This window comes from Solanum pennellii, chromosome 4 (genome assembly GCF_001406875.1).
Source record: "Solanum pennellii chromosome 4, SPENNV200".
Classification (NCBI taxonomy): domain Eukaryota; kingdom Viridiplantae; phylum Streptophyta; class Magnoliopsida; order Solanales; family Solanaceae; genus Solanum; species Solanum pennellii.
Window position 1 is genome coordinate 2609776 of NC_028640.1, and position 15564 is coordinate 2625339.

The 15564-nt window shown below is 31.8% G+C and overlaps 2 protein-coding genes across 2 annotated transcripts; both read right to left on the reverse strand.

The window, feature by feature from the left end:
• Nucleotides 1–1571: 1571 nt before the first annotated feature.
• On the reverse strand, nucleotides 1572–6674 carry LOC107017677 (pyruvate kinase, cytosolic isozyme). Its single transcript, XM_015217891.2, has 4 exons — nucleotides 6415–6674; nucleotides 4406–4676; nucleotides 2921–3382; nucleotides 1572–2620 (listed from the first exon to the last, which is right to left on the reverse strand). The coding sequence occupies exons 2-4, from the start codon at nucleotides 4661–4663 to the stop codon at nucleotides 1808–1810; spliced, it is 1533 nt and encodes a 510-aa protein (XP_015073377.1). The 5' UTR covers nucleotides 4664–4676; nucleotides 6415–6674; the 3' UTR covers nucleotides 1572–1807.
• A 3648-nt stretch (nucleotides 6675–10322) lies between these two features.
• On the reverse strand, nucleotides 10323–14665 carry LOC107016019 (transcription elongation factor SPT4 homolog 2-like). The gene is made up of 5 exons (XM_015216495.2): nucleotides 14407–14665; nucleotides 13577–13668; nucleotides 13409–13464; nucleotides 11251–11312; nucleotides 10323–10653 (listed from the first exon to the last, which is right to left on the reverse strand). The coding sequence occupies exons 1-5, from the start codon at nucleotides 14494–14496 to the stop codon at nucleotides 10603–10605; spliced, it is 351 nt and encodes a 116-aa protein (XP_015071981.1). The 5' UTR covers nucleotides 14497–14665; the 3' UTR covers nucleotides 10323–10602.
• Between the last annotated feature and the right edge of the window lie 899 nt (nucleotides 14666–15564).

Here is a 15564-nt window from a genome sequence, read left to right on the forward strand (position 1 = left end):
GTTCGATCGGCATATTCCCAAACCTAGCTTACTTTGAATTGGGGTTAGAGTTGCGTATCGATCGATTCGATTTGATTTTAAAGCTAAATCACTATAGAATTATTAATTATTTGTTTATCGATTATTAGTTATTATTGGTTCGATTATAAGTTTAATAAAAAAAAAATATTGAAAATCATTTAAAAACAAAATGACAAACCGAAGAAACTATGCACATGAGTTGATAAATTGTATCTTGCTGAAAAAATAAACATATTCATATTGAAGAATAATTGAAAATTTGAGATAGATAAAAAATGAAAGTAAATGAGTTCTAACTTCTAAGTCAAGTACTTTATATACCAAAGAGTATAAATATAATTATTTAATTTATTATCAGATTATCGATTAACTCATGAAGAAAAAATCTCAAACCGCTAAGAACCAATAATTCTATAATAGAAAAAATAAAAAATGTTACCAAAATCGTTAAATCAATAACCCATTATGGATAAATAAGTATATGTTTTTACTCGCAGCACGTTACATAGAATATTCTAAATTTATACTTTCTCTATCCCCTTTTTGTTGTCATGACTCATGTTACGTTTTTCAAAAGTCAATTTGACTCATTTTTAAGTTTAATAGATTACGAAGCTATTTGGATAGACTTAAAAATTGATAAAATTTTAGAGATATTTGATAAAGATAAAAATAATTCAAAATAAATCAAAGTGACTTATTATAAGTTAAATGCGTTTGACAAAGGTTAAAAATAAGTTGAACACCAAAACCAGGTCTCCCCTACTTCTTTTGTGACTTAAAAAGTATATAAGCTGATTTTTTTATTTTTGATTTAAAAACTACTTTTCAAGTCAATCTAAAAAGGCTCACGTTATTTTGATATTACAATAAAAAAATTAAATATTCAGAAAATATACGAAAAATATCATATATTGTAACTTTTTCGATATCAATATGATGAAAAATATATCGTCAAAATATCAATCAAAATTCTTATAACATAATTCTAAAAAAATTAATTATGACAATTAAAAATGAACACGAGAATATACTTCAAGATTTTTGTCTTAATTCAATTATATCAATAATTAATGCTGTAAATACTTCAAGATTTTTGTCTTAATTTAATTATATCAATAATTAATGCTGTAAAGGGTAACTTTTGGAATATTAGACGATTTTATCATTAGGACATTAACTCTTTTTTCAATGATAAATAAGGCCAAAAAGTGGGATTTTAAAAAGCCATGCGCATTTAAAAATGGCTTTCGATAAACCCTCGATTTAAATAGAGCCTATTAAAAAATCAAGCACGTGAAATAAATACAGTAAACAAATGGAGAAACAATAATAGCAACAACAAGTAATACGATAACCAAAAAGACACTAACACTGAAAAACAAGACCTGATCAAAAAATTTATACGAACACACAGTTACATACTGACCTCCTATCATAATCCTCGTATTAACTTGTTATAAGGTAAATAGAGTTTTATAAATATAGGAATAGATAATAGTATAGCAATTATCACTGATATCTAAAATGAAAGAACCATTGGAACAATGTAAATCAGGATATTGCTGCACCAGAGGAATATTTATTTTAAACCCAATGTTTGAAGCAGATATGAAATATAACATGGAATATAGAAATCCTTGGTGATAATACAAGATATCCTAACACATAGTGACAAAATCAGCATATTGATAATGCATAATCAAGACCAGAAAAGCATAAATGAAAATCAGTCTGAGCTCAGGTGTGGGGGAGTTCAAGAATTGTATGTTACGTGACATGACGATTACTTCACGATGCAAATCTTGATAACGGATGCAGAACCAATACGATGAAGTGCAACGACAGCATCACCAGGTTTGCATAGCCCTTTCGTTACAGCAGACTTCAGGGAAGCTTCAAGGATTACCTCAGTTGATTCAGAATCAGTGGCCTTAGCGGAACCTTCACCAAGAAGTGGAATCAAGCCCCTATATACCAAACTGTGTCTAGCTGGGGTCTCGTCACTGATGGACCAATCGAAAGAGTCTGTAGTCAAAACAGGCACGACTACTGACAGAATAGGAACTGCAGGCCTATACTTGGCAACCAGCTTTGCTGTACTCCCGCCACGTGTCAGGACAACAATGAGCTTTGCTCTAGCTTTGTTAGCCGTGCGGACAGCTGATGATGCAAGACTCTCCAATGGGCTCATTGGCAATGGGGTACACCTGATCATTTCCTTGAAGATAGCCTCATTGTCAAGTGAAGACTCTGCCTCAATGCAGATTCGTGACATGATTTTTACCGCCAGCTCAGGATAAGCACCAGCTGCACTCTCCCCACTTAACATGACACAATCAGTGCCATCCAAGACAGCATTAGCCACATCAGTAGCCTCAGCACGGGTGGGTCGTGGAGACTTGATCATTGATTCAAGCATCTGAGTGGCAGTTACCACAGCTTTGCCAGCAAGATTACACTTGTATATCATCATTTTCTGAGCCAAGAAAATCTTCTCAACTGGAATTTCCATTCCGAGATCACCTCGAGCAACCATAAAAGAATCTGTCTCACGAAGGATTTCATCAAAGTTGATGACCCCTTCTTGGTTTTCAACCTTCAAGACAATTTCAGAAGATCAAAACATCAGTGTATAACATAAAACTAGTCAGCACTCAAATGTTTGTACAATGGAGTCGTCCCCTCATTGAACAACAGTTCCCAAAAATCTATCCCAAATTCTCCAAAAAAAAAAACAGAGAAAGGGAATGATAAATGAAAAAAGACACGTTCAGGAAGAAGTAACAATCTAGAAAACACCAATCCATTGCAAAGTATATGTTCTTCTCTCCTAAACAATTCATATGCTTCAAAATTCAACCATACTAAACTACACAGACTAAATTACTCTGAATACCTTTGACATTAGTTGAATGCGCTTGGCATGTGGACCAAGAACCTTGCGAACATTGACAAGATCTGAACCCTTACGCACAAACGAAAGCGCTATCATATCAATGTTGTTAGGAACACCCCACTCTAGTATATCTTCTTTATCCTTCTCTGTAAGTGTTGGAAGGTCCACAACCACACCTGGAAGGTTTACATTCTTCCTCTCTCCTAAGGTGGCAGTATTCTCGCAGCGACATCTCACCGTTCCAGACGGTGGATCACATGACAAAACAGTAAGGGTTATTGTACCATCTGCACACAAGATGGTATTGCCGGGCTTCAAGTCCACTACCAACTTCTTATAGCTCATTGAGATCATTTCTTCATTTCCTTTTATGGTATAGTCTGTGGATACAGTGATTTCTTGACCCTCCTTAAGCTGAATCGGTTTTCCATCTGTTAAGAAACCAGTACGAATCTCAGGACCCTGCATACAAAACGTATGTTAGTCCAACATCAAGGAAGCAAAACTGAAGCTGCAGGATAGTTGTACATGCAGAATAAACGGAAGGTCTTAACCACTACTCTTGACTTGTTATGACAGCAGCATTCTAAGATCAAATTCATTAACCTACAATAATCATAAACAAAACAGCAGTTGCTAGAAACGGAAATAGAGAATAAAAATGTCGTCCTATTCAATGATTCCAAGTCAAAGTCTTATAAATTACCAAAACGTCATAGTAAATAAAAGATCAAAGTCTTCACTTAATTATCTGGCAAAATGAGGAGAAAGCTGAGAAAGTTTGTTGGCGGCTTCGGTAGCTCATACCCGGAAAAAATAGCCAAAAAAAAAAAAGAACATCATACTTTGTTAAACAGAGGAAAGTAAACTTAGCACGTGTTATTCAAGCTGTCAACAATCTGATCCACCTCACTTTACACAATTTTAAGTTTGGATTGTACCAGATTACTCAGCTTGCTCACTTTTCTACAAATACTACTATTGAACAAACTTATTATCTTGTGGTTAACAAATACTAACCCAATCAAAATATTGCACTTCTCCATCACTAAAGGAAGGCCATTGATTACTACCACATAAAACAAGATCATAACACCCTTCTGAACCACGTAGGAAATATGGCCCTTCTTGAGACTAAAGAGTTGGGACTTCCATCCTCCATGTCAGGAATATATAATAACCACAAAAGAGAACTGAGAATATCCTACATCAACACCCCTAGCCTGAATCGATTAGAGAAGCTACTCTTCTAGTTTGAGAAACTTAATTCTCCCGGAAAGGGGGGATGCTCAGAGGTAATTAGTAAAATGTAACATCCAATCCTTGACAAGGAAACTATAAGAAAACTATGCCTGAGGTAATCCTTAAGCAAATACCACACTGAAATAACGACCAGCTCAAAATTACAAACCATCAGCACAAGAACTAAGTTGACATAGAAGAAAAATAGTAATAGATAAACTAAAATACGCTTCAAAATCAAACCTTGGTGTCAAGCATGACAGCACACAGGATCTGAGTATTCTGCATCGCAATCTTAAGATTGTTCAATGTCTCCTGATGGTACTCATGGGTCCCATGAGAAAAGTTAAACCTGGCAACATTCATGCCAGCACGGAGAAGCTTCTCCAGCATTGGCACTGTTCTAGAAGATGGCCCTAACGTGCAAACAATCTTGGTCTTTGGAATACGGCCATCATTTGGGAGATCCTTCATGATTCCAGCTATGTCTATGTTGGCCATTTCTTCTATTTATCTGCTCAAAAGGACAAAACCCACTCTACTTCAGAAGCCCATATAACCAGCTCATTACAGAAAACTCTTTCATGTTTTTATAAGCAGAAACAAACATTTCATCAATTTGTACCAAAAATGTGCTAGTATGTACAGAAAAAGAAAAAGACTTTGATTCCTTTAGATCTGAGTAGCACATTAAAAAAATACTTTGGAAATTAGGACTGCACTCATCACTTTTACATAAGAGGTAGGGTACTGATTTAAGACAAAGATGAACTTCCAAGTATCCTTTCAATAATATGAACAAACATTTATTATTCTGTAGCAGACAATCAACAAGCAGCTCCTGAGTGAAATTAGACAGATAAAAACACCTACATCAACTTCAACTGTACATACGAGCTATGTTGCTCAAACTCCCCAAAGTTGTTGTTGTACTCGTATCGAATCCTCAAAAAGAACACTACTTTTGGAGGATGCGATGTCCCCCCAGCAGCATTTTGTAAGAGTCAGCATAACATAGCATACAAGTGGAATATAGGCAACAATATATGGATTCCAGGGCAATTCTTTCAACTATATGTTCTTTTCACAATGCTATGAATCGAGAAATCAATGTGCTTCCAACTTAATAGCATGGGTAAAAGAGAAATTGGAAGAATCTTCATCAAGACTTTACACATCTCCCTATAACAAAAAAATAAACCAAAACACTTCCTCTGAAAACAAATATAGAACTGAAGTCTTGGACTTTTAAATAAAGGAGACAAAAAATGGGGATTGAAGAAACAATGTAACTTCATCAACGATGTGACGAGGATGAAATCAAACACAAAGAACTTGTGGCATTTCTCAATCTAGGACTTCAGATCAAGTTAAAAAACACTAAACCAAATACCCAAATGACCAAAAAAAAAACTTCACAACAGACCAAGGATTCGCACAAGTCCTAAAAGCATAACAAAGCTCATCAAAAGAAAAAAACTTGTTTCATTTCTCAATCTGGAATTTCAGATAAACTAAAGGAACAATAAATCAAATACCCAAATGACCAAAATCAAGAAAAACACCAAAAATTTCTAAACTTTACAATAAACCAAGGGGTTATACAAGTCTTAGAAGCATAACACAGCCAAACAAAAAAAAAAGGGTTCTCACCAGTCACCAGAGAAGCTACAGATCAACTAAAAGAACACAAAATCAACTACCCAAATGACCAAAAACAAGGAAAAATCACCAAAAAGAGCAACTTTACAACAAACCAATGATTTGCACAAGTCATCGAAGCATGTTCTCACCAGTAGCCAGAAAAGCTACAGATCAACAAAGGAACACTAAATCAAATACCCAAATGACCAAAAACAAGAAAAGAATCACCAAAACGAAAACTTCACAACAAACCAAAAATTTGCACAAGTCTTAGAAACATAACCTAGCAAAAAAAAAAAAGGGTTCTCACCAGTCACCAGAGAAGCTACAGATCAACAAAAAGAACACTAAATCACATACCCAAATGACCAAAATCACTTAAAAAAGAAAACTTTACAACAAAACAAAGATTTACACAAGTCATAGAAGCATAACATAGCCAAAAAAAAAAAAAAGAGTTCTCACCAGTCACCAGGAGAAGCTACAGATCAACAAAAACAACACTAAATCACATACCCAAATGACCAAAAAGATAACTTTACCACAAACCATAGATTTGCACAAACATAACATACTCAAAAAAAAAAATGGGGGAAAAGGGTCCTCACCAGTCACTACAAAAGCCACAGATCAAACTACAACACCCCTTCAAGATTTTACTTCTACTGTTTGTTGTGCTTTTGCCAGATTCAACTACAAGGTCTAAAACTACACACAAAACACAACTATTTGCTTTTATATTTATAGGGATAAGTAGGAAAAGTGCTAAACAGAGAGAGGCGACATGTATAATAAGAAAAAGATGCTTGTTAAACGGTGGGCTGAATACAAGTGACCGATGTTGACTGTAGCCTATACAAAATGCCCTTTCAATTACTTCGCTTCGCGGTTGACATATTTTTCTTTTTAGTCTGTTATTAAAAAAAAATTATATATTATAACTAAAAATAATTTATAATAGTGTATATATCTAAAATTTATTTTAAAATCACAAATTTTAAAATTTTCTTTTTTTTAAATATCATTTCAAATTAAAAAGTGCCTTTCTTATTCTCCGAGAAATATAAATATATATTTTGCTTTTTAGTCTGTTATTTAAAAAAATTATTTATTATAATTAAAAATAATTTATAATAGTGTAAATATTTAAAAATTATTTTAAAATCATAAATTTTAAAAATTACTCTTTTTTGAAATATCATTTCAAATTAAAAAGTGCCTTTCTTATTCTCCAAGAAATATAAATATATGTTTTACTTTCTAGTCTGTTATTAAAAAAAATATTATTTATTATAATTAAAAATAATTTATAATAGTATAAATATCTAAAAATTATTTTAAAATCATAAATTTTAAAAGTTTCTCTTTTTAAAATATCATTTCAAATTAAAAAGTACCTTTCTTATTCTCCAAGAAATATAAATATATATTTTCCTTTTTAATTTGTTATTTAAAAAAAATTATTTATTATAATTAAAAATAATTTATAATGGTGTAAATATCTAAAAATCATTTTAAAATCACAAATTTTTAAAAAAATTCTCTTTTTTAAATATCATTTCAAATTAAAAAGTGCCTTTCTTATTCTCCAAGAAATATAAATATATATTTTCCTTTTTAGTATGCTATTAAAAAAATATATTATTTATTATAATTAAAAATAATTTATAATAATATAAATATCTAAAAATTATTTTATAAACACAATTTTAAAAGTTTCTGTTTTTTAAATATCATTTCAAATTAAAAAGTGCCTTTCTTATTCTCCAAGAAATATAAATGTGACTTATTGTTTGTTATTATATGTTCTAATCACTAAAGTATGAAATATATTTACTCTTTTATCCTTTATTATATAAGTATAGAATATTGATTAGGTCACCCAAAAAAAAAGTCAAATCGAGTTCGAATTAATAAATATAAAAAATATTAACAATAATTTACTTTGTTAATATATTCTTAATACTTAGATATATTATTTTAAATTTAGGATTTTAAATATTTATAAATATTTTATTTGGTATTCAGATTAGAAGTTACAATTATACTATTATAAATTTCATATCGGAAATCAACGAGCTACTCTGTTAAAATTTTATTTTAAATTTTATTTGATTGTAATCTTTGATCTTATAAATTTAGCATATTAAATATTAATATTTTATTAATTTAACTTTTTTAAATTCTAGACTATCATATGTAATTGCAAAAATATATTTGATTTCTATTTAAATTAATTATAAATGTTTAATTTTAAAAAAAAGTAATGGAATATAAGATACTTTTGTACTGTTGATACTGACACGTGTTCGACGTGGCCCAATGGGCTTTGTTGGGCCCATATGGATACTATACGTGGCCTCCTAATTTGGCAATTAACAAACAATTTAATTAATTAATGTATAGTTAAGAATAAGAGCAATGGCGGAGTCAGAATTTTTAATTAGAAAATTCAAAATTCATAGAAATAGAAATATCGAGTAATTGAATGGGATTCGACATTTACTATATATACATAAAATATTATTTTAATCATATATAAATAATATGATTTTTCGTTAAAGAGGGTTCGGATGAACCTCCTTGTACCAAGGTAGCTCCGCCCCCTGAATAAGAAGATACTAAAAATTCATATTCAGAGAATTTATTGTGTTGTAACTATTAGGAAAAAGAAAATTGAAATATATTTGAACTTGATCGAAATTGCTATAACGATATCAAATTTAGAAATGACCTTTTACTCTCATGCAATATTTAAGAAGCAGTATAAAAGTATATATATGTCCAAATGGACATAAAAGATATTACATGATTATAAATAATAATATGTTCACATAGACGTATATCTTTAAAATACACTGCTAAATAATGCATGGGATAACAGTCATTTTCAAAATTCGATATTATTACAATAATTTCTATTAAAATACGGATATATTTCAGACTTTTTCCCGAATATATTATATACTTATTTTACTCAATTATAGTGCTTTCTAGTCCTGATGGACTCCTCCATCCCCCAAAAGACAGAATTCTTTATTTATTTATTTATTTATTATATACTCCAATCACATTTTATTTTGTAGAATACAATTTTATTTTATTATATTTTTTCATTACTTCTAATTAATGTTGAATTTATTGCTCCTTTTTTTTTTTTTTTGCAAGATAGGATTTGTTACTTGAAAATATTAGGTTCATAAATAGGATGACAAAGTGCATAAATTTCTAGAATTTAAATTGTGAAACACAATTTCACTATGATAGCATGATAAAGCATTAAATTTTATCAAGAAAAGTTGATAATATAATTTAATGATAGCATAAAAATGCTACTAAGTTTAGAGGGTAAAGTATCAAATCAACAAATTTAGATGATAAAATATAACCATATCAATTTTATATAGTTTAAGTAGTAATGTATAAAAGTTAGAAACTTTGGTCGATTATAAAATAAGTAAGTTTTCAAAAATCGAAATAAAAAACTTTAGCATATTTGCAACAAAATAATAATTCATTTGCTATTTACAAGTAAAATTTATAACATAAAACATAATTGTTTGACAATTCTTTTATTTAGAAGTTAAAAAAAAAAAATCGATTTAGATTTATCATCTATTTATTATTAAGGTCAATTATGTTCTATCCTTATCACAAGTTTGTCATTTGTAATAGTATAATGTGCTTGAACTCTATTATAGTATCAAATAAAGAATAAATTTATATTATTTCGTATAATTTAAATCTATCCCTTTTTAAATATTTGCGATCAGATTTTTATTTATATAAAAAATGGAAATAAAGTAGAATGTATCTACAAATTGACCCCTCAAGTTTTCACAAAATGACAAATAAGTCATGTTCATAGAATATTTTATTTTTAAAGTATATATAATATTATTGTTTTTGTTTGTAATATAACATTTGCCCTTTGAAAAAGTTTAAAAGTTTATATTTAGATGACAAAGTCCTACCCTACCATGTTGTGATGAAATATCAAACACACAACTATATATATGAAAGGATATTTTGTTGAAACGTCGAAAGAAGAAATATATTCTTTTTAAGAGAGAAATTTCATCGCGTGGATCATTCATCTAATGAAGTTTCTAGTTTCGAAAGAGAATTTAGATGACAAAACACAATCTCTTAGGAGATGTGGATGGTGAGAGTATCAAAACCTAAAACTTCAACCCTACTATGTTTAGATGGTAATAGTATTAACCTACTTCAAATGTGCATACGATAACATTTAGACTCGTACAAAGTTAAAAAAATGGTTACACACATCCTACTCGACATAATACAGGTTAGAAGTTGATGCTACTAAAGCATATAACATCCAACAAATGTGTATACCTAAGTTGCTCAGACTCTCCACAAGTGTTGCCCGTGTCAGATCCTTGAAAAAAAAACACTTTTTTCAAAGGATCCGGCACGTACCTATCAATATTTATGAAGAGTTCGAGCAACATTGGTGTTCAGAGTTGGCTGGCAAAATGCTTACACAAAACCATTTCTACTCCAAACACATCTCCACAAAATTTGAGTGTCACATAAACACAACATCAATACATGAGAGTTAATCAGATGAGCATGCAAACACAGATAACTGAGAGATATTCAGACATAAAACATGTTCAGTTTCCAGATTAGGGGGGCTAATGATAATTTCAGTAATTAGTTATCTTAATTACATAGCATTTGTCCCGGGATTTACGTTGATGCTGCAAAATGGGAGTACTTCCCATATCAAAACCCAAAATCTGCTGATGTTTTCGTTGCTGGTTTGTTGATCAGATGCGTTTTGGAGGAGCATACGGGATATGTTCATCCTCACAAAGATTCTGCGGAAAAAATAGAAGTAAATAAATAACGCAAATAAATGGACAACTTAAATTAGGACGTGTAAACTAGCATATTAAACGTTGCAGAATGAGCAATCTGCGACCTTAAATAAAAATCTCATCTACAAAGCTAACTTGAATTTAGTTTGGCAAATACTCTTAACCCAAATAGTTAGGGAGTTGTGCTACTGCTCCCAAAGAGACAATAATATCATTAGCCAACTCTAAGTTGCTTTGACAAAGACAGAGATCCTAGGCCCTATCTCACCAACAGTAAATATAACTTCCGCAATAACTCATCGGAATGGGAAGAGATAACAGAACTCGGTTAGTTTTACAAGTCTAAGTAAAGCCAACACATAGATAGTTGACCTCACCAACCTAAAGGAATTTCAAATACTAACAACCTAGGATGCCAAATATTTGACTGGACAAGGAATACTTAATACTTTATACTAATAAATATAATACAGGAATGACAAGACAATTAAAAGTAAAAGAATAAAATGAAATGGCTAACTAGCCCAAAACTTGAAATATTAGCACATCTGACGAAAGACAAGGACTTTGTAGTAGCAACCATCTTGAATCACTAACCTGCAAATCTTCTGGAAGTGCCTCAGATACAGCAAGTGTGTAACAACCAGGGACATACCGTGCTGCAAATATTTAGTAAAAATAATTAAAGTTAACAATATACCCCATTATACAACACTAAATAAACAATAAAATGGATAAAGATGAAAGGATACTCTACACACAGACATAAAACATTAGCTCACAGTCACTAGCATAAAGAGCAAAGCACACAATTATCATAGTGTTAGTTCTCATATTCCTAATTGCTTCCCCTTCCTGAAGACTTTCATTGAATGGCCTAGAAAAAAATACAAGCATCACCGCTTAGCTTTTTTTACTATTGCACTTTCACCTACTTATTCAATTTGCAATCAAATGCTTGAATTTTTTTGTCAAAAGCTTAATTCATAAGAAGACATGTTTTGTTACTTCGTAGAATTAGTTTGAACCGAAATCAGCAACTCAGGGAGGCTAGTTCTAAATCTAGGTGGTGGTCCAGAAAACCAGAACCTTCTCTCTCACCTTTTTTTGCATGTTCTAATTACTCAAAAGGAACATTTTTAAGATATCAAACAAGGACACCTAATAAGTTCTAAGCCTCAAATCTCCAAATTGTCACACCTCATTTGTTCATATATACAGTGTGCTAGCATGCTTCGCTGTTTGGAGCCTTGGGCATATGAAACTACTGCCAGGTACAGGCTAACACCTAATTCCTTCATCTATTCAGGATTTCCGACTTTCGAAATCATCTCTTTGAAAATAGAATGCAACTCACTGCATCTCAAGCTAATAGAAGTGAAACAGCTTGGTAAAAACGGAGTTGTCTGGCATTGACTACCTTAAGAGGAGCTTCTTCGCTTCATAAAATCTATTAGAGTATGTATAGAGAGAAGTCAGAAAACCAGATCCTTCCCTTTTATTTCAGATAATCAGATCTTTCCTAGTACTCTCTCTTATTTTTGGGTACTTCATTTAGAGAGCTCCTTAAGATCTGGCAGGCACTCACCTCATTCACTAAATTTCCTAGCCATTCTCCCAGAAGATACGATGTGAACTAATGCATAATATCATCAATCTTTGCATTTTGGAAGACTTAGGCATAAACTTGCATCCAAGATCATTCTTTTCTAATCAAGATCACTGCTCTTTTTTGCCTAGTCTATTGAAATTCTGCCATGCATGATTTCCAAATGTTACAACGTCTAACCAAAGTTTACAATAGTGATGTGCTATGGGGCTAGTCAGGATTAGACAACTGTTCATCTTACTTAGGAACGTATGTCTCTTAACGTTGAACTCTAAATCATTTGGAAAGAGAAAGACATGTGTATAAGATATACCGGCGTAGTAAACCAATAAGATATAATTATACTAAGTTTCTAGTAACCAATGTGTTTATCAATTATGAAGAGAAGAAAAAAAGTTATGAACAAGAAGTCCTCTGAATAATCACTTCCCTGATTAAAAAAAGCCTACAAGAAGACCAAAATCAATAAATTGAGATGTATCTACTGAAGCAGCTTAAAAACAGACCAACACACCCAACCATTCGGAGTGCCAAGTGGTTTGAGCTTGGGACTTGCATGTTGGAGATTTCAAGTTCGAAATCCCTTGCAAGCAAAAGCAAGGGGTTTGCCTTCTGGGTTGAGCTCGTCTCAGCGGGCTTGCCTAGTGCAGATGACCTCTCCTGTTTGGTTAGCGAGCTATTTCATAGGAGCGAGGGTTTTACCCCGTAGGCACCCAAAGGGTAGCCCCTGCGGGTTTCCCCAAAAAAAAAAAGAAAAAAGAGAGACCAACACCCAATTAGAGTCACGAACCCACTACACTGTCCCTTCCAAAAACGTCCAATCATTTTGCAAAAGGCCAGTGTCAGAGATTCTGCCCTTTAACCTTGGAGCAACGTGCTGCTAAGTATGAACAGCACATGCAGGAAGTGGCAAAGGGAACATCCCTTGGATATTTCCACGTAGACACAATATACAACCATCTAACATGGGCCTCTTAAATAAATACCAAAGATTAGCAGTAAAGCTGATTTCTAAATAGAGTTTGAAGTTTCAAACTCAAAATATATACCACACGAGTAACCAAATTTAGTCAAAATTATAATAATGTAAGAGTGGCCAAAAAAAAGGATCACATATATCATATATGTAAGAGAGGTTTCACATACCAATTCGAAGCCATCGAGCTGCCCAACTCCTCGTTGGATCCATAACAGAGATTACACTGTGACACAATAGCTCCCAAATTACTAACAATAAAAACTTATTGACCTAAAAACAAAACAAAGAAGAAAGAAAGAGATATATAACATAATAATAAACTAGACATAACGTACCCAGTAAAATTTGGAGTAGTGCAGTCCACTACACGCTCATGATCTTCATCCATCTTGAAGAAGGGACAGTTCTCGCATCCTGATTCCCTAAACTGCATTACCAGTAAATCACCCATAAAAAACATAAACCCCACTACAAGTAAATCCAATAAAAACCTATTTGGAAATCTTAGTAACACAGTTAGTCAACTAACTGAACTTTCACCTTGTTGGTGAGGGTTCAATCCCCCCTCCCCCTCTCCCTGTATAATCCCCTCTCACATTTCCCCTTCCCCTACCCCATTTGAAGAAATAAATAAACCTATTTTACACCCTTTTTTTCTTTTTGATGACTTTGGTGTCCAAGCCAGCTTTCACGGGAACCTCTGATTCCATGGAATACCTTCCACCTTCCACCAGTAACACAAGGTAATTCTATCCACCAACGCTAGGACATATTTTACTCTCTTTTTTCCTTATAAATGTTATAAAACTCCACCTTTTTTAGGGAAAAGCACATTCTATTCCAAACCCAAATACAAAATAATCAATCTACAATTAACACTAATTCATTAGTCCTTAAATGTGAGTTCATACAAATGATACATTATTCAGCCTACCCAACATTGACACACAGTTAAAGGCCGTCCAATAGTATTGAATCCCCCGCAATACACAGGGTTCGGGGAAAGACGAGACCACAAGCAACTATTGCACACTGCATTTCTACAAAATACTGTTTCCACGGCTATAACCCATAACCTTAACAAGAAAGTTCGAAACAGCAGAAACAAATTAATGGGTATTGAAGAAATCTCAAAAGGGTGTATTGAAAAAGGGGGATTTCAAACCTGGTCATAAGTTTTAACAAGACGGCAACGGAGACAAGCTCTCAGTTCATGCCCAAAACTGGTCGGAATTTGTGCAGGTTGGCTTCCCATTCTTGATTCTTCCTCTACTCTTTCACTACCACTCACCCAAATTTGCTCCGATCGCTGTTCCGTTCCAAAAGATTTGGGGAAGTTCGATTTTCTCTTCTAGAGTTTACTGGATTTTCTTCTTCACTCGCTGTTTAGGGGAAAAAAGGCATAAACCCCAGAAAGAAGAATTTATTTTATACTCCTTTTGAGAAAATAAAATAAGTATGTATTTTAATAAAATTGAATAAATAAAAGATAAAAAAAATAATTTTTTTAATTATTTTTTTTATTAATCATCTTGAAAGATTTATATGTTAAAATTAAAAATGAAATTATTTCAACATATGGTTTTTTTTTTTAATTAATACATAGATCGAGTGAAAATAGGATGAGATTTTATTTATACGTGCTCTTGATTACGAAGTAGCTTTTGTTAAGGAGTAGTTTATTCTCGATCGAAAAATAAAAAAATATATATCTACAATGATTCATACAACATATTTGTTACTTTTTTTTTATATATATTGATAAATATGTTATTTAAAACAGTTTTTATATATTTTTGATTAATTTTATGAGATATACGTTATGTCGCACTAGTCAAACTGAACCAGCCTTCAGGTTGGGCTAGGCTCGTCATGAAATAGACAAGTATCGTCTTGGTTGGACGACCTAAAATCGATCTAACTTGTTAGTTTTATATACCTTTTAATTCTAAATAGAAATCTGATCGTGTATGAATCAAATCAAATATTATTTTTGATTGAATGGATGCGACGCTTATATTTTTAATACTTGTAACTCAGTATGTTTAAATGAAATTTATCGAAAATTATGTATTAGGTATTAGGTACTCCTATCTTTTATAAAGTTTGATTATTAGTCAAATATCATATTATAAAAATAAATTAGAAAAAATTTAACTTTTCTATATAGGAAGGTAGATCGAGTGAAAATAGGATGAGATTTTATCTATATGTGCTCTTGATTACGAAGTAGCTTTTGTTAAGGAGTACTTTATTCTTGATCTAAAAATTAAAAAAAATATATCTACAATGATTCATACAACATATTTGTTACTTTATATAT